Source organism: Leptodactylus fuscus, chromosome 4, assembly GCF_031893055.1.
Source record: "Leptodactylus fuscus isolate aLepFus1 chromosome 4, aLepFus1.hap2, whole genome shotgun sequence".
Classification (NCBI taxonomy): Eukaryota; Metazoa; Chordata; class Amphibia; order Anura; family Leptodactylidae; genus Leptodactylus; species Leptodactylus fuscus.
In genome coordinates this window covers 100,808,923-100,829,037 of record NC_134268.1, presented here as the reverse complement: position 1 = coordinate 100,829,037, position 20,115 = coordinate 100,808,923, and the positions used below count along the sequence as shown (strand labels likewise).

Below are 20,115 nucleotides of genomic sequence, written 5' to 3'. Positions count from 1 at the left end.
AGTTTTTCGGACTGACTGACCTGCATTTCTTAAAGTAATGATGGCCACTTGTTTTTCTTTACTTAGCTGCTTTTTTCTTGCCATAATTCAAATTCTAACAGTCTATTCAGTAGGACTATCAGCTGTGTATCCACCTGACTTCTGCACAACACAACTGATGGCCCCAACCCCATTTATAAGGCAAGAAATCCCAACTTATTAAACCTGAAAGGGCACACCTGTGAAGTGAAAACCATTTCCAGTGACTACCTCTTGAAGCTCATCAAGGGAATGCCAAGAGTGTGCAAAGCAGCAATCAAAGCAAAGGGTGGCTACTTTGAAGAACCTAGAATCTAAGACATATTTTCAGGTGTTTCACACTTTTTTGTTAAGTATATAATTCCACATGTGTTAATTCATAGTTTTGATGTCTTCAGTGTGAATCTATAAGTTTCATAGTCATGAAAATACAGAAAACTGAATGAGAAGGTGTGTCCAGACTTTTGGTCTGTGCTGCAATACATTGTAACTATAACTGTACACTCGGCATAACATAATTTTATGATGCAGAATGGTAAGGTGTTATCCTTATCTCATTTTTAAGACTATTGATAAGACTATTATGTATCATATATAGAGTGAAACCATCCATCTCCTGTACAGATTTGCATGATATAGATTTTGACCTGTACAGATCTGATTGTTCTTAATTTACCCCCAAATTGTCAATACTTCTCTGTATTTTTTGCCTGGCAGGTGGTGATGTGCTTAGTCAATATGAACTTAACTTTGATTATTTAGAGAAAAAATGGTGAGCAACATTATAAAATAAAATGCATTATGTCTTCATCCCCTGTCCTGCCCAGAGAATGTGTTAAAGGGAGTCTATCATTGGCGATATGCATTTTAAACTAAGGGAACGTCAGAATAGTCTTTAGAAAGGCCATTTTAGTCCCAAACGGTGCCGTTTTTAAAATAAATAACTTTTATGATATGTAGAAATGATGCACCGGGAGAAGAGGAGCATTCCCCTTGTGTTCCAATCACAGCTTCATCAGAGATCGAATGCTGCCTCCTGTGCCATTTCTGCACACCCCCTGAGACGTCATGGCGCTCTTCTTCCCCGATGCTGTCTTCAGTGGGATTGAAATCCCATGCATGCCCTGTTGGCTCTGCAGCTTCGGATTTGGGCAGAGTCGACAACACATGCTCCAGCAGCCATCTTTATTCTATAAATATGGCTGGTGGCGCTGACGCACTGATAGCTCTGCCCAAACCCAAAATGTCAGAGCTGACAGCGCATGTGAGGGACTTCGACCTTGATGAACACAGTGTTGGCTGGTTATGCAGCGAAGAGGAAGAGCAGAACATGTCGGGGGCGTGAATAACAATTACTGGAGTCGATGTACAGGGGATGATAAGAATGTGCTCAGAGCACAGGGGGAACGTCTCTTGTGCTCCCTGAGCATGATTCGCATATGGGCATGAAACTGAATTTTTCAAAAAAGCCGGTGAATAGAAGATAAATAAAGATAGGAATAGAATAGCCTTTACAAAGGCAATTCTAACATGGCTTATATTAAAAATGTGTTTGAGCAATGATAGATTCTCTTTAAATGGAAATCAATGTCAGGCATATTTGCTTTTGTTGACCTATGGCTTCTGTTACCTCTTCCTTGCTGGTCTATGGCTTCTATCACCTGTTACTTGTTCACCTATGGTTTCTGTTACCTGTTCCTTGTTCATCTGACTTTTGTTGCCTGTTTCTGTTGGCATGTGGCTTCTGTTACTTCTGCTGTCTGTGGCCTTGTGCCTTCTTCAATAAGTCTTCTTCCTATGGCCTTGCACCTTCTGCAATACCTCTGCTACCTGTGGCCTTACCTGATACCTGTTCTGTATTATTTTTTAGATCCAGCTTCTGAGATCTGCATGTTTTATCCTGTTTTTAGCCATTGTTCACACTTAGCTTTTTTTATCTGTTTCTGTGGAGCACTGCACCACAGTCCTGACCCGCCTGGTCAGCTGCTACCAAACCACCACATGAGGTAATTGCCTGGCGGACTCCTCGCATTGAAGTCCAGATTTCTGTAGGGAGTTAGAGTGAAAGCTGGAGAGTCTTCTAGGACAACACCCTTAGTGGTGGCCCCAAGCCAAACCTGTTAGGGTCCATTCACATGGAGGAAAATGGCGCTGAATTTGGTGCTGAATTTCAGTGCTGGAAAAAAAGCCTCCCATTGACTTCAATGGGTTCCTTTTTCTGTTAGCAGAACTGAAATTCTGCTAGCACAAAATGGAACCCATTGAAGTCAATGGGAGGCTTTTTTTTTAGCACTGAGATTCAGCACTTGAATACAAAAATAGGTGCCCCCCAAAAGAAAAAAGATAAAAAATAACCTTTATTAAATATATTTAAAAGTAAGAACACTTTAAAAAGTTGACAGCTGTTAGCCTCCAATGAAAACTAATCACTGGAAGTAATCCACCCAATGTTAATACATTGCATAGCCCCTGGTCAATAGTATACTGACATACAGAGCATTCCACAGTTATGATGTTTTAAAAGGCAATAATGTAGCCACAGTTGTTGCCTACTGTGTATGAGGAATACAAATATGTATCCAATTCAATATAGTTGGTATTTCTCCCTATGGATTGCACAAGCACCAATTGCCAGTTAGTTTAAATTCAGCTGTGCCTAGAGCAGTGAAGTCAGTGACCGTCTATTGCAAACCCCAATAGCTGCCCAAAATTAAATATATAGTGGTCCCTGGTATGGATATCGCTAGCTGCAGATGTAGATTGCGCTGTCTGAATGGCAGATCTAATCAAGGGATTTCCAACACACTAAGGGGCTGGTGGCTAAGATGTAAAACACAGCGATAATAATAATAATAATAATACATTTTATTTATATAGCGCCAGCACTGTACAATTTATAGGGTTCAGATACAGACATACATAACAAAGAACGTCATTTCACACAATGGGGCTGAGGGCCCTGCTCAAAAGAGCTTACAATCTATGAGGTAGAGGGGGTGACACAAGAGGTAGCAGGGGCAGCATTGCTTATACAGTGTTCAGACAATTTTGTAATAGAGGTTACAGTCATTACACAAACAAAACTTTGTGAGCCGTCACTAGTCGTGTCCTTTAACATGTGGATAGAGCTTGGACAACTATGTTAGGCTGAAAAGGCATCAAGAACGGAAGGGTTAGCATTAGGAATTGTGATAGGCTTGTCTGAAAAGATGTGTCTTTAGTTTGCGTTTGAAACTGTAGAAGTTGGGAGTTAATCTTATTGTTCGGGGTAGAGCATTCCAGAGAAGTGGTGCAGCTCGGGAGAAGTCTTGTATATGAGCGTGGGAGGTTCTGATAATAGAGGATGTAAGTGTTAGGTCATTGAGTGAGCGGAGAACACGGGTTGGGCGGTAGACAGAGATGAGGGAGGAGATGTATGGAGGTGCGGCATTATGGAGAGCTTTGTGGATGAGAGTGATAACTTTATATTTTATTCTATAATGAATAGGCAGCCAATGTAGCGACTGGCACAGACCCGAGGCATCGCTGTAGCGTCTAGCCTGATAGATGAGCCTGGCCGCTGCATTCAGAATAGATTGTAGAGGGGAGAGTTTAGTGAGGGGAAGACCGATTAGTAAGGAGTTACAGTAGTCAAGGCGAGAATGAATCAGAGAGACAATAAGTGTCTTTAGTGTATCTCTGGTAAGGAAAGGACGTATTCTGGAGATGTTTTTGAGGTGGAGGTGACATGAACGTGCGAGTGATTCAATATGAGGGGTGAAGGAAAGGTCTGCGTCAAATATGACCCCGAGGCAGCGGGCCTGCTGCCTAGGAGTTATAGTAAGGCCTGAGACTACAATGGATATATCAGGGACAGATCTGTTAGATGGTGGAAACAGTAGTAGTTCAGTCTTAGAGAGATTTAGTTTCAGATAGAGCGAGGACATGATATTAGAGACAGTCACTGGTGTTCTGTATGAGTGCAGGGGTGATGTCACGGGAAGATGTGTATAATTGGGTGTCATCAGCATAAAGATGGTACCTGAAGCCAAATCTGGTGATGGTTTGTCCAATGGGGGCTGTGTAGAGAGAAAAGAGCAGGGGGCCGAGGACCGAGCCCTGAGGAACCCCAACAGCAAGGGAAAGAGGGGAGGAAACAGAGCCCGTGAATGATACACTGAAAGTGCGGTCTGAGAGATAAGAGGAGAACCAGGAGAGCGCAGTGTCCATGAGGCCGACTGAGCGGAGCATAGTGAGGAGAAGTTGATGGTCAACAGTGTCAAAAGCTGCAGAGAGGTCCAGAAGAATAAGAAGAGAGAAGTCACCATTGGATTTAGCCTTTAGTAGATCATTAGAGACTTTTGTGAGAGCTGTTTCAGTAGAGTGCAGAGCGCGGAAACCAGATTGTAAGGGGTCAAGCAGAGAGTTAGCAGAGAGATAACGGATTAACCGAGAATAAACCAGGTGTTCCAAAAGTTTAGAGATGAAGGGGAGGTTAGAGACGGGTCGATAGTTAGCAGCACAGGATGGGTCCAGGGAGGGTTTTTTCAGTAGCGGGGTTATAACAGCATGCTTGAAGGAGGATGGGAAGATTCCAGAAGAGAGAGAGAGGTTAAATATTTTAGTAAGGTAAGTAGTGACAGCAGGGGACAGAGCTTGGAGAAGGTGTGAGGGGAAGGGGTCACTACTGCAGGTTGTGGGGCGAGATGAAGAAAGTAGCTGGGAGACTTCCTCTTCTGTAACAGGTTCAAAAGATGAGAATGGACAGTCTGAGGTGCGGCTGGTGAGGGGATCAGTACTATCGTAGGTGTGGGAGTCAATGCCACCTGGGGCTTGGGCAGTAATTTCCTGACGGATCTTATCAATTTTATCATGGAAATACATGGCCAGGTCATCAGCACTAAGGTCTGTGAATGGCGTCTGTACCTTGGGTGTGAGTAAGGAGTGAAAGGTTTCAAAAAGCCTTTTAGGGTTGCTGGAGAGAGAAGAGATGAGGGCGGTGAAATAGTCTTGTTTGGCGAGGTGAAGGGCAGAACTATATGTTTTAAGCATAAACTTGAAGTGGAGGAAATCTGCAGGTGAGCGTGATTTTCTCCAGAGACGTTCGGCACACCTAGAGCATCGCTGGAGAAATCGTGTCTGTGGCGTGTGCCAGGGTTGCTGCCTCCTATGTGGGACTTTACGAGTGGAGGGGGGAGCAACCTCATCCAATGCATTTTTGAGGGTTTCATTATAGTGACTGGTGGCCAGATTGGGACAGGAGATTGAGGAGATGGGGGACAGAGAGGACTGTAGAGTATCTGAGAGGTGCTGGGTGTCAATAGCACGCAAGTTCCTTTATGTGTGATGGGTAGGGGCGTCTTGTGAAGGGGAGAGAGCACTGATGGTGAGAGACAGAAGATTGTGGTCAGAGAGCGGCAGAGAAGAGTTAGTAAATTTAGAAACTGTGAGGAGTCGATGGAAGACTAGATCAATCGTGTTCCCATGTACATGTGTGGCGGAAGAAGAACATTGTGAGAGACCAAGAGAAGTGGTTAATGAGAGAAACTGTGAGGCAGCCGGGGAGTGAGGGGGGGCAATAGGGATGTTAAAGTCACCCATAATAAGGGTAGGAATTTCACTGGATAAGAAGTGGGGAAGCCAAGAAGCAAAGTGGTCCAAAAATTTGTAGGGTGAGCCAGGTGGACGGTAGATCACGGCTACACGTAAGGAGAGTGGACGGAAAAGTCTGATAGCATGGACTTCAAATGAGGAGAATGTGAGTGAGGGGACCGGGGGAATGGACTGAAAAATGCACTGCGGTGACAGCAGTAATCCTACCCCACCACCCTGCCTATTATCAGGCCTAGAGGTGTGTGCGAATTGTAGGCCACCAAGACACAGAGCAGCAGGGGAGGCCGTGTCTGCCTGCTGGATCCAAGTTTCAGTAAGGGCGAGCAGGCCGAGGGATTTACTAAGGAATAAGTCATTAATATATTCTAGTTTGTTACACACTGAGCGGGCGTTCCAGAGAGAGCAGTTAAAAGAGACAGGGGAGAGATGAGGGGAAGGAACACGGTAAATATTGATGAGGTTTGTAGACCTTCTATGTGTGCAGGGAGAGGAGTTAGTGAAGGAAGGAGGGCCGGGGTTAGGAGAGATGTCCCCAGCAGCTAGGAGGAGCAGAATGGACAGAGACAGAAGGTGGGTTAGTGATTTATGTGGGCGCTTCTGTTTGGTGTCACTGCTAAAAGAAGTAAAGGGGTGATTACAGAGTGTGAAAAGTGTGTGAGAGCTGTACATGGGAGAGGGAAGAAGAGAGGGACTGACATGGATGGTGTATACTGGTGGTAGAGATGGAGGAGAGATCTGCAGGAAGACAATGGCTAAGATATTAAGAGACAGTGCAGCTACAGGATACCATGTGGTAAAACTTGTTGTTTTAGGTTGAAATTTACCTGGTGTTCTGCCATGGTTAGCCTGTTTTGTGCCCTGTTTAAGTGCACTTTGGTTAATCTGCAATTTGGTTAAGATGCAATTTGGTTAAGATGCATGCTGCAGATGAGATGCCCCCGCATATGAGATGCACCCCATAAGCTATATCTACTTATATAGGAAAGCACAGCTTCAGACTAGCACTAATTTAAGTTGTTAACTAATTAATCTACAAACTGTGACACATGAGGAGACTGGCAATGTGGATCCAAGTAAACACTTGGCCAGAAACAGCAATAAAATCAGTGAGGATCAAAAGACTGACACTAGTGCAGATAAGAAGACATGGAAGTGCAAAAAATATACAGCCTGGATGAAATGCTAGGATATAGTTCAGTAATCATGCAGAGGTGAAATACAGGATTATATACCATTGAATATTACAGCAGATGATTGAAGGGAGAATTCAGACAGCAAGCAGAGGTGGGTTCAATAGCAGATTATATACCATTGAATATTACAGCAGATGATTGAAGGGAGAATTCAGACAGCAAGCAGAGGTGGGTTCAATAGCAGATTATATACCATTGAATAGTAACATATAAAGAAAATAGAGTGAGCCTGGTATCACTACACTCCTGGCAGTACTAGCGTCTCAACGCGTTTCATTACCCTAATGTAACTCATCAGGAGACTCTCTTTAATCCCTGCCTGGACTAGAAATGAAATTCCTATACACCCTGATAACGGTGTGCGGTCAAAACCGCATTTCCCGGGACCCAAAAGGTAGGTCCCAGTACTCAAATGGAGGCCTTACCTGATACCTGTTCTGTATTATTTTTTAGATCCAACTTCTGAGATCTGCATGTTTTATCCTGTTTTTAGCCATTGTTCACACTTAGCTTTTTTTATCTGTTTCTGTGCAGCACTGCACCACAGTCCTGACCCGCCTGGTCAGCTGCTACCAAACCACCACATGAGGTAATTGCCTGGCGGACTCCTCGCATTGAAGTCCAGATTTCTGTAGGGAGTTAGAGTGAAAGCTGGAGAGTCTTCTAGGACAACACCCTTAGTGGTGGCCCCAAGCCAAACCTGTTAGGGTCCATTCACATGGAGGAAAATGGCGCTGAATTTGGTGCTGAATTTCAGTGCTGGAAAAAAAGCCTCCCATTGACTTCAATGGGTTCCTTTTTCTGTTAGCAGAACTGAAATTCTGCTAGCACAAAATGGAACCCATTGAAGTCAACGGGAAGCTTTTTTTTAGCACTGAGATTCAGCACTACTTACTCCGTGTGAATGGACCCAAAGGTGGTCTATGATCCACTGCCAGTTACACAATCTCTCTTAAGCAATCTAAAAGATTGAAGATTACTGGACTCACTAATGTCTCACTGCTGTTTGTTCTTCTCTAGGTATATACCAGTAAAGGACCTTCTTAACATATATCAAGAGCTTTATAACAAAACGGTGATAACAAAGAGCGTAATCATTGACTGCACATATTTACTTTTTCTTGAACTGTGAGTATAGAAATGTCATAGTCAGAAAGAAACCTGTAAATCAATGTTCATTTTTTTAAATAGTTTTTTGCTTTCTTCTTAAGATATGGTGAATACATGGCTGTTTCCAAGGTACTTACATTTTTTAAGAATATTATAAATATAATAAAAGGAAAATAAAGTTGGTTATTTCATGTATTGTTTTTAATGATTTGTCAGCTTTACCCTACATATGCTAGAAAATCGCCCTTCCTAGTGGAAAGATTTCATGAATATTTTCTTGGTGGCATGGATGATATGGCTGCTTGGTCTACAAACATATTTAATGTAATGAGCTTTCTGCTAGACAATGGTACAAGGTATGTTATACATTTTATACTGGGTTATTTCTTGGGTATTCCAACCATGAAGATAGGTGATAAATGTTAGATCGGTTGTGGCCACTCCATAGCACCAGCTGGGCTGTTTTTGTACCACACTGAAATAACCTATCTTATATGGTTGGTGAACTGGTATTCATTGTCCTAGGAATCATTTATAAATGTTTTGGCTGGAATACTGTTTTAATTCTAGTTTTTTTTCATGGATATTTCATATTATTTGGTTAATTTCCATAAATGGAGTATAGTATTCAATATAGATAGTCAGGTGATTAAAGAATAAAGCTTAGAAAGTTAGTAATTATCTTGTATATTTCATTTAGTGACTGCTACATGCCCACGAATCCTATCTTCATACAGTGCGATGTACAGAAAACAGACTTCAATCTGTAAGTAGATTATTATTGTTATTAGTTCACAAGGCCACCTATGGTGTCTTTATAATGTGCCAATGCTGCAGTCAATATAGAAGAACTTTTATTAAATATGCGAATGACTTCTTACGGAGTCGGGAGGTGGAAAGTTAAACTTTCATTTCCCCTATCCTGCTCCCTTCAGTGTAATGTAGGCACCCTTGCCTGTTTTAGTCATTACCTCTATTCCCGCAAATTGTCAGAGGGACTTCTCATCCCACATTAATACCCCCATACAGTATCGTGCCCCCTTGTGGTCCCCACAAAGTTTAATGTCTCCCCAGTGTCCCCCACACAGTACAATATCCCCCTTGTGGCATCTCTCAGTATAATGTCCTCTTTGCTGGCCCTACACACTGTATTGTCCCTCTTGTAGACCCCACACACTATAATGCACCCTTGTTGTGATCCCCACACTATAAATAATGCCCCTGAGGTAACAAGGCACAATGGACCATAATACATTTTTTTTTTTATTTATAATATTTTTATTGAAAATGAAATAAGGTAACAAAGGTTCAAGTACAAAGAGTGAATAACTAGAAAACATAGGAGTTAAATGGAGGTGACAGGATTCATACCCTGGAAACCAGGGAGAGTAACAGGTAACAAGTAACCAATATATGCATACATATGTAAACAATAAGAGCGTAAATTGAGGCATCTTATCAAATCAATCATCATCACAGTGTTTCAAACCCTCTCCTTAATACTGGAGGGGAGTGGTAGTTCTGAACTGTGATAAAGCAAGTCTACAGCATAGCCAATAGGTAGGAGGGATGCTGTTTCCATAATGATCCTCTAAAAACGGATATTTCTATGAGCAGGTGGAGGAGAAATGGTAGTGGGTTGCACAACAGAAGGTACCGTCATGCGCTCTAGGGTAGAAAAGTAAATAGAGTAAAGTAAATAAAGAGAGAGGGAGAAAGGGAAGAAAGGGACGAAAGGGAGAAATAGAGAAAGAAGAGGAAGTGATAGAGATTTCCAAGAAAGCAGATGTGAAGAGTGAGAATGGAGGGCAGAAGAAAAAGGGGGGGGAGGGGGGGTGGAAGGGGAAAGAGATGGAGAGAGAGGAGGAAGATAGGTAGTGAGGGAAGAAGGTGAATTTTGTTGAATGGGGGGGGTGAAGGGAGGAAAGGAGAGGGATGGAGGGGGAGGAATGGGGGGGGAAAGGAGAGCAGAGAAGGGGGGAGAGGGGAGGAGGGTTAAGGGAAAGAAGGGGGTGAGGCGAGGACGAGGGAGGGATTGACAGGATATATTGTAAATTGCAATTGTTGCGATCAGAACGTGAGATTTTTCCAGGGAGACCAAATTTTTTCAAATCTCCCGTGAGTTCTGTTATACCAACTGGAAAGTTCCTCAAAGCGGCAGATCTGATAAACTTTCGTAATCCACTCAGATTTTGTAGGGGGATCAGGGGAGAGCCATTTTAAGGGGATTAATGAGTTCGCTGCAAGCAGCAGAATTGACAATAGATTCGATTTAGACGGTTTGTAAGTTGGTGAAGGTAACGAGAGGAGAACCATAGCAGGAGTGAGTTCAAAAGAGGGGGATGAGAGCCTTCTTAAAAGATCCTGAACCTCACTCCAAAACGTTTGAACCTTAGGGCAAAACCACCAAATGTGGGAGAGGGAACCTTCGTGAACCTTGCATCTCCAACAAACTTCACTATCAGAGAGATTGTGGGTGAAAAGCCATTGAGGAGTGCGATACCACCTGGTCAATAATTTGTAATGATTCTCTTGAAGTCTTACACACGGGGAAAAGCCATGGGAGTGAGAGAGAATTTGTTGGACTTCCTCATCAGTAAGAGTGATGTCTAACTCTCTTTCCCATGCGGACAGGAAGGCGGGCCTCTGGATACGCAGGGGAGCTACGTGAGTCGAGAGTACATAAGAAGTGTTCGACAACTGTTTATGTTGTGCCAAGGTGGAACGTTCGAAGGTGGTTAAGGCCGTCCTAACCTCTCCTAACTCCAATGCACTCCGGATCACTCCATCAAGGTGGAGTTTCTGCAAAAACGTGAGATCGTCAGTGTGGGGTAACAAAGAGTAGAAGCTCTGGGGATCAAACCTATGATTCAAGGCCAGTACCTCTAGTAATCTATTGGAGAAGAGTTGTCTCCATAATGATGGGTGGGCCTCATGTGATTTTCCCAGGAATTCCGGGAGGACACCAAGTGGGAGAAGAGGAGAAGGGTACGGTGAAAGCGAATGTCTCATGTCTTTCCAAACCTCGCAAGCCCCTAAAAGGAGGAGATGAATATTTTTGGAGCGATGCCCCGGGAGGCCATATAGCCACAACTCAACAATTGCAGAGTGTCCAAAGGTGGTGAATGCTAGATCCGCTATGATGTTGTTTGGGTTGGTGGAAGTAAGGTCGAGCCAACATTTAAGTTGAATCGCCTTGTAGTAATTCGTTACATTTGGTAGACCTATCCCTCCCGCTTGTTTCTTTCTCATGAGGAGTGAGGAGGGGAGTCTAGGATGTTTTCCCCTCCAAAGGAAGGAAGAGAACAACTTTTTAATGGAACTAAAGAACGCAGGGGGGAGTCTGATTGGGAGCATATGCAACCTATAGAGGAGTTTTGGGAGCGCATACATTTGCAGCAGATTCCGTCTGCCGAACCAGGAAAAAGGCATCCCTTGATATGACAGTAGCATTTTTCTTATATCAGCCAATAAAGGGAGAAAATTTTCCTCATAGAGCTTTTCCGTATCTGCCGTAAGTTGAACACCAAGGTATTTAAGTTTACTAGAGGTCCATTTAAAAGGGGTAGAGCTGGCTAGTTGAACTACTCTAGAGCGAGGAAGTGTAATGTTTAATACCTCCGATTTATCTAGGTTGGCTTTATAGCCAGATACTTCTCCATATGATCGGAGTAGATTCATAATGGTGGGGAGGCCCAATTCAGGGTTCGAGACTAAAAAGAGAACGTCATCCGCAAACGCTGCTGTTCGAAGAGTGTGTCTACCAACTGTAAACCGTGAATATCCGGATGAGATCTCACAGCCTGTAGGAGTGGTTCTAAGGTGAGTATGAACAAGGAAGGGGACAAGGGGCAGCCCTGACGTGTACCGTTGGATATATGGAAGGGTGGGGAGAGGGTGCCATTTATCTTAATTTTTGCATATGGAGTGTCATAGAGGGAGAAGACTGCCGATATGAATGTAGATGGGATATTAAATTTTTGCAATATTTTCCTCATGAAGAGCCAGTCCACTCTATCGAAAGCCTTTTCGGCATCGACACCTAAGAGTACCAGGTCAGATTTAGTTTTTCGAGCGTGAGATATGGCATGTAGGAGACGGTGTGTATTATCCTTCCCTTCTCTTCCTAGGACGAACCCTGCTTGATCAGTGTGTAGAAGTTGTGGGATGAGGTTTTTGAGCCGAAATGCCAATATTTTTGACCAGATCTTAAGGTCCACATTAAGTAATGATATTGGTCTGTAGCTCCCACAGAACAGGGGATCTTTCCCTTCCTTAGGTAAGACCGTTATGTGGGCCTCCTGAGCTTGCTTGGGCAGGGTTTTTCCTGACATCAGAGCATTACATGAGAGGGATAAGTGTGGCAATAGAGTGGACTGGAAGATTTTGTAATACTGCAATGGGAAGCCATCCGGCCCTGGACTTTTCCCTTTTGGGAAACTATTTAAAACATGTTTTATCTCCTCGTGTGAGATCGGGTCAGTGAGAGTAAGTGAGCTTTCCTCCGATAATGAGGGCAAGTCTATGGAAGACAGGAATTTGTCAATGTTGTCAGTGTGAAATAGAGTCTCTTCCTTTGAGCGGTGTGGGGTCAGATTGTAAAGGTCTGAGTAAAATTTCTGAAAAGCTAATTGGATATCTTTGGTGGATTTTTGAACTAAGCCCTGGCTGTTTTTGATCTCAGATATGAAGCATTTTGATTTCTTTTGTTTGATCAGGGAGGACATGAGTTTGCCTCCTTTGTCACTGTGAGAATATAATCTATGTTGAAAATGTAGGTAATGCTTGGCTGTTCTCGTATTGATCATGTCCTTCAGTTTCTCCCGTAGGGAACGCAAGTCCGCGGTCCTGGCATTCCTTTGGGAGGTCTTTCTTAGCCTTTCTATTTTAGAGATCTCAGAAAGCGTACGGTCTAGTTCAGCTTGGGATTCTTTTTTAATATTTGATGCAAGCGAAATAAAGACTCCTCTAATTACCGCCTTGTGTGCCTCCCAAGTTATTGTAGGGCAAATGTCTGCATTGGCATTGAAGCTAAAATAAATGTCCATTTGTTTCTTAATTTCAGACACTACATCAGTCCTGTCGAGTAGTGCCTCATTTAGTCTCCAGTTCCAATCCTTCCTAGGGAGTTGTGTAAAAGTTAGTTTTACCCAGACAGGGGCGTGATCCGAAACCGTGATGGTTTCGATCCTTGATTTGCTAGACAAAGGGATCAGTTCCTTAGATAGAAAGATGTAGTCTAATCGCTGATACGATTGTCTCGGATTCAAGAAAAAGGAGTAATCCTTGGTGGTAGGATTGAGGGTTCTCCAAATGTCAATGAGTTTCATATCGGCAAGACTCTGACAGAGCTTCCCTAAGGCTTTTTGAGGAGTGGAGGAAGAACCTGAAGAAGAGTCTATGGACGGTTCAAGGGTAAGATTTAAATCTCTCGCGAGTATGATGGGGCCCGTAGCAAAAAGCTCAAGTTCTCTCAGTGTGTTCAGTAGCCAGGGAACTTGTCCCTGATTTGGGGCATATAGATTAGCTAGTGTGTATGTTTGAGAGGCTATGGTGCTTTTGAGAAACAGAAATCTGCCTTCCGGATCCGCGTAGGTCTGAGTGCATTGGAAGGGGACAGAGTGGTGGACCAATATGGAAACCCCTTTGGTGGCAGCTATGGGGTTGCTAGAGTGAAAAATCTGGGGGTACTGCTTCGTGGGTAAGCAAGGTATTTTGCCTGCTTTGAAGTGAGTTTCCTGAAGGAATACTATCTGGGTGTTCAGTTTGCGCAGGATAGTGAAGATTTGAGATCTCTTATTGGGAGAGTTTAATCCATGAACATTAAAGGATGTGAGAGTCAATTCTGTCATATTTAACCCTCGTCGAGCGTCACTATAGGAACACTTAGAGGATGGGAGGATGAGAGAGAGGGTGGGTAAGGAAGGTCAGGGAGAGCAGAAGAGGGAGAGGAAGGGATTGTAAGAGAAAGAGGAGGGGAGAGGAGAGAAATGGAAAAGGGAAGTAGAAAGATGTGAAGGGAGAGATAAAAGTAGTATAGGGAGAAAGAAAGAACTAGAGCGCAAATACGTACCTGAATCACAGTTACAACAGAAAGAGAAAAAAAAGGGAGGGAGGGTAGTGAGTAAGATGAGGAAGAATAAATAAGATGATAAAATGAGAAAGAAATAAAGTGATAAAAGGCGAGAGAGCCTGATCTCGCCTATCAGATAGAAAGAGACACTGAACCTATTTGTACTGAAATAGGTAATTGGGGTTACGGAGTGTAGTCCTAATCGGGTCATAATAGCCCACAGTACGACCCTGAGAGAGAGGTGCATAGGACCGAAAAAGGGCGTTGAAGTAGAATAGAGGGGATGAGAGAATGATAATGATATTTATGGTGATAGTGATAGCGTAGGGACCTGGACAGTCGAACAGCATCCCTCCTATGTAGGGACAAACATCAGAGAGATACAATGGAGAATCATTCCTGTGGAAGAAAAACCTGAATGGTCAAAAGGAATACATTGAAACAATGAAAACCAACTACAACAATATCATTGAATAAAGGTATTGAGCATGAAAGGAAGGATCTATATTCAGACACTGAGACCAGGACCAGGGCAGAATCCGTACCACCAGTCCGGTCTGTGTCAAATCATGCTTAGTGTAGCACAACCGGTTAGACTAAGTGAGGTTTTTATGAAGAAAGGGTGGAAGAGGGGGGGAGAGGAGGGGAAGGAGGGGGGGAGATAAGGGAAGGAAGAGTCATCACCTGGAGCTGTGAGATAAAAGGAGGGAAAAGGGGGAGGGGGAGGGGGGGGTTGGGGGTACCCCACTAGAACCTGTGATGAGTCTTTTGCTGTGTATAGGGGGTGGCGGAGTTAACATTCGGTATGAAGGAGACCATAAGTATAGAGTCAAACATGACGCCCGGGCAGAATATCAGCCCCTTCCCCAATGCGAAGGTAGCCATGAACATCTCTTAAAGCTTAAAGAACATAGAAAGACACCTGAGCACTAGGGATGTGGGAAAAGGTAAGGGGAGAGAGAAGGGGGATTAAAGGGAGGTTACCCCCCGGGTCTACGGGGCACGTACCAATGGAACACCCCACTCCAAGGTGACGGGGGTACATTCCGTGTACTACATGACATATGTTCCCGCTGTAAACATCTTAGCAGTAAGGCTACAAGGAATGTGCTGGGAACAAACCTGTGAGAAGAACTTAAATCTACAACAGGGGAGAAATGCAGTTATGGAAGTACATTGCATTGTGTATGCAGCCGGAATCTCACATACATGGCTGGAGCTCTAGGTGTCCACAGAAGGAAACTAGGGCCTAACAGGTATAACCCAGAGTAACAATCAAAGCAATATGAAGAATATATAACCTGTGGGTCTAACGTCGGTTAGGAAAGTAAGTGTTCAGTCACTCATGATGTTGCTAACCAGGGTTTTCTTGGCCTTGGGCGATTTGTGCCTGCGTGGAGCAATGTCTGAGTCCAGTCTTGGGAGCTCAGGCCAGGCGTGAATATCCTCCGGTAAGGCAGACCAGGAGGGGATCTGTAGCGGCTCAATTCCCAGTTGTTGCCAGGCGTTTGCAAGGTCTTCCGGGGAGCGGATATATATCCTGCGGCCCTGCTTTAGGACCGAGAGTCCGAATGGAAAGAGCCACGCATATGGGAGGCCTTTCTCCCTTAGGGTGAATTCACACTGAGTAAACGCTAGCTTATTCTGAACGTAAAACACGTTCAGAATAAGCGGCGTCTAAAGCAGCTCCATTCATTTCTATGGGAGCGGGGATACGAGCGCTCCCCATAGAAATGAATGGGCTGCTTCTTTCACTCCGTGCAGTCCCATTGAAGTGAATGGGGAGTGCCGGCGTATACGGCAAGCTCTGCTCATGCCGGAGCGTACACGCCGGCACTCCCCATTCACTTCAATGGGACTGCACGGAGTGAAAGAAGCAGCCCATTCATTTCTATGGGGAGCGCTCGTATCCCCGCTCCCATAGAAATGAATGGAGCTGCTTTAGACGCCGCTTATTCTGAACGTGTTTTACGTTCAGAATAAGCTAGCGTTTACTCAGTGTGAATGCACCCTTAGAGCTTCCAGTAAGGGTCTTAACATTCTCCTCTTCGCGAGGGTTGAGGGTGCTATATCTTGGAACAGTTGTATTTCAGACCCCTCATAGGTTAGGGGCTGTTTGTCTCTCGCAGCAGTTAATATAGATGATGTGTCAACGGTGGAAAGCAATCCACAAACAATGTCCCTAGGTGGTTCAGAGGGAGCAGGTTTAGGGCGTATGGCGCGGTGAACCCTTTCAACTTGAATGGAAGCTGCCCTCTCTGCACCTAAGATGTCCGCAAAGATGGCTGCCATTATATCTCTGAGGGAGTCTGGAGAGTGTGACTCCGGTAGTCCTTTCAATCTTATGTTCCTTCTCCTATTTCTGTTCTCCAGATCCTCAATCATATCATACACGCGATTTAAGTGGGTATGGTGGTTAGAGACATGGAGAGCTGCTGTGGTTGAGTGTAATGTGAGGGCAGAGTGTGCAGATTCCAACCGGTCCACACGACCCCCCATGTGTTGTAGCTCTGCACGCATCTCTGCAAGCTCGGACATAACCGGGGCTATAGCCTGTGCCAGTGCCTTTCTGAGGAAGGACTTAAAAAAGGAGGTAGAAATGGTACCTTGAGTGTCCGCTCCAGAGGTACTGTCCATGTCTGAGTCCTCCTGTACATCCTCATGGTGTGTTCCCGCCGGCGCCATCTTGCGCGCCAACAGCGGGGATTGAGACTGCTTCTTCTTGAAGAATTTGTGAAGCTCTGCCGAGGACGATTTGGAAGCTGGTGTGCTCGGTAAGTCCCCACCTCGTTCACGCTGCTGTTTTCCCATTTTTCGGGCTGGTAATAGCTGCAGGGTCGGTGTTAGGCTAATATATTGACGGAGCTCCAGGCTCTAGCGTCCATCAACGTTGCCGGTCAGGCTCCGCCCCAATACATTTTATCACCCAATTGGCAGCTTACTTTTGAGTCTGTGAAAATTGGGGAGTATATAAAAAATTGCTGGCATTCTTAAAATGTTAATGCAATGAAAGCACAACTTGATGGCCTTGTTTCAAATTCATATATTCATACTGTATACTGATATATAGGAGCCAACTGTAGCATTTAGGGTATATTCATATTGATCATTTTTGTAGTAAAATGAACTATTGTTGCTTAAGGTGAGCGAACACTGTTCGGATCAGCCGATCCGAACAGCACGCTCCCATAGAAATGAATGGAAGCACCTGGCACGCAGACTTTGCCGGCGGCCGGCCGCTTAACCCCCGCGTGCCGGCCGCTTCGATTCATTTCTATGGGAGCGTGCTGTGAGCGTGCTGTTCAGAACGGCTGTTCCGAACAGTGTTCGCTCATCTCTATGAATGCTTACAATCCAAAAGATGATAGGTTCCAAAAGCTTTCTATGTGCCTATGTGCTAATGCACTGTGTGAATACGCCCTACTGGTTTAACTGAGTTAAATTGACTAATTTGTTTTTCCTATAGTAACGCTTATATTACTATTTTACAGTCCAGGAAATATCGAACTACAGAAAAATGGATCCTACAGAGAATTTAATTCATCATCAGATATAAAGACAGTGGGAACAGATATAATCTCATCAGAATCTGGAGTCTATTACCAACTGAATCACTGGGCAGAGGTATACACTTTTATTCTGCTTTATTTTCAGTAGTTGACACAAATCTAGGTTCAGACCAGTTACAGCTAAATGTTAGTTATGGCCTCTACTAATAGAAACCTATTATTATATTCACTGATGGAGGACAATAAAAAGCAAGGAGGCCTGAATATTCTGTAATAACTCTCGCGAAGACAAAGCATGCAATGTACTCCTCAGTATATGGGGCTTCAAACAAGTTTTGAGGTCCTGAATGACTGTAATATGATAAAAATACGCAAATCTTTTCTCCAAGATGTAATTAGGAGAACAGTGCCTCTGTATGCTGCCCTCTAGGGACAGCCCCCTTAACATCATGCATGACTCAGTTAATAAGCCTACTGACATGATGCGGATACACATGCAATTTTGGCCTTTTTGCAACTCTTTGATATGTTGAATAAGACCTCTCAGTCTCTTGTGCTAGGTATCTCAGAGGTTTCGTAGGGTGCAGACGACATTGCATGTCATCGATTGTGTCCTGTGAACACAAACACAATTTGACATTGCTCAAATAAATTGGTGACCCAGTAGGTTAGCACCATGAAGACCCACTGCTCAATACTGTGCACCACCATCCTTATGATAAGTCAAGTGACTGAGTGAAGGTGTATGGGAATTCTGCCCTTTACAAAATAAATGGTTTATACACTGCAACGACTTGTGTGAGGTCCATCATTCATCTCATCTTTTCCTTCTTTTTTTTCCTTTATTTTATATTAGTTGCTGACTTCATTTTATACTGCGGTTACGGTTTTATTGCTTTACTGTATGTTTTATCTGCCTTTTCTGTGTTTGGCGGAAGTCTTTACCCTTGATTGTTTGTTTACTGTTTGTTTGAAAAATTTCAATAAAAATTACAGTTTTTAAAAAGGATATCAAGAATTGACTTGCTGCAATGGCGGCATCCTATTATAGTAACATGCTCAAATTCAGTGATTATATATGGACACATTGGGTCCTCATGGTGACATCGGATTGTCTGTTAACTGTCTACCACTAACTAGCCTGAAGAGGTATAGGTGCACTTCCACAACCTAACGCTAATTCTAGTCTGAGGTGAACAGGATGTGACCCACTGGCTAAAGGCTGAGGGCTCCTAACAATCACTAAATTCCTTCCACCATGTTGGAAACCTAGCGCATCAGCCAATTCTTCTTGCACAGAAATACAGAAAATGTAAAGCGTAAAGCTGGAGAGTGAAAATATCCAGTGATAACAATATACCACAATGCAGCACATTAGAAAATGCCTTGTGCATCAATGATACAGTTGTGTTCCTTTTGGGGGACACTGCACAATCATTACATATCTCCATATAGTGCTCTGTCTCCTGGTCATGAAAACCTATTATAAGCCTCAATTTTTGACATCTACTTAATGGGGTTCTCCAGGAATATGCAAAAAAAATAAAAAGTAAAAAAAAGTCAGGGGATGTACCCTAATATCTACCTGCATCTTTTTGCAGGAGCTTGCTTTGCCTCTATGGTTATGACTTGCCGAAAAAATGGCCACCACTGCTCTACTATATGTAAAACCATCCTGTCCTGGACAGTTTCCTTGCTGATGTAGAGGAAGAACGGGGTAGTGGACATGGCGTGGCTGAGTCCTTTCCCCTCTAGCAACAGGAAAGCTATCAAGGATAGGTTTTACATAGAGAAGAGTAGTGGCTGCCATTTTTGTTTCCTACAATTCTCCGTGTAGAAGCTAAATAAATCTCCTACATCCTACTAAGACGATGTAGGCAGGTAGGTTTTTTAGTTTTTGACCATGGAGTATCCCTTTAAGCCATATCAGAAATGGAGGCTTCTAATGGATATCAAAGACCAGGAGACTGAGTGGTATAGACCTTCAAATGGGGAAGCTATCTCTAGAGACATGGCCTATTTCGCCCATTAGTATGGAGCATATTATTTTATTTCAATGAATATGATAGAAAACATCAATTGTTGAACAACTGTGGTCAATATCCAAGTAAAATGCTAAAAATGTAAATGGAATTTGCTTGATTTTACTGAATGAAAACATGAAAACTGGGTTGATATGTAGTGCTAGAGTTCTGCATGCCCAAACTGCATGTTTTACCTCAAACCACCACTGTTTTTATGTTGTTATTGAGTGTGTGAGTCTTATAGAAATCATCTCAATCTGTCCGGAGATGTTCTGTGTTATAACTAGAACAAAACATCATGGAATAAATGTATATGTCACCATTGCAGAGCTCAATGAAGCTGATATCCAGCGCCACCCAAGCTGTAAATATGAAAAGCATCTTTAAGTACCAGTATTCAAATCATATTTACACTCCTTCAGCAACTTACTTCGTGGATTCTCCATATTCCAGGCTGGGATGGTAAGTAGACAAATACACAATTTTCTTTGTGTCTTATATTTTACTTATATGTCCATATATATTATATGAAAATATAAATTATTGATCTATGCCTGTATCAAGGCCCCAATCTATAAACTTTAAAGGGGTATTTC

The 20,115-nt window shown here is 43.4% G+C and overlaps 1 protein-coding gene across 1 annotated transcript in view; it reads left to right on the top strand.

Annotated features, from left to right (window-relative positions):
- The window catches only part of GPLD1 (glycosylphosphatidylinositol specific phospholipase D1), a 57,016-nt gene that overhangs the window by 9,830 nt on the left and 27,071 nt on the right, over positions 1-20,115 (top strand). The window contains exons 7-13 of the mRNA XM_075270936.1: positions 736-790; positions 7,824-7,931; positions 8,015-8,042; positions 8,130-8,269; positions 8,614-8,679; positions 17,478-17,610; positions 19,848-19,981. Coding sequence (XP_075127037.1) covers positions 736-790; positions 7,824-7,931; positions 8,015-8,042; positions 8,130-8,269; positions 8,614-8,679; positions 17,478-17,610; positions 19,848-19,981 — 664 coding nt within the window. The remainder of the gene's footprint in view (positions 1-735; positions 791-7,823; positions 7,932-8,014; positions 8,043-8,129; positions 8,270-8,613; positions 8,680-17,477; positions 17,611-19,847; positions 19,982-20,115) is intronic.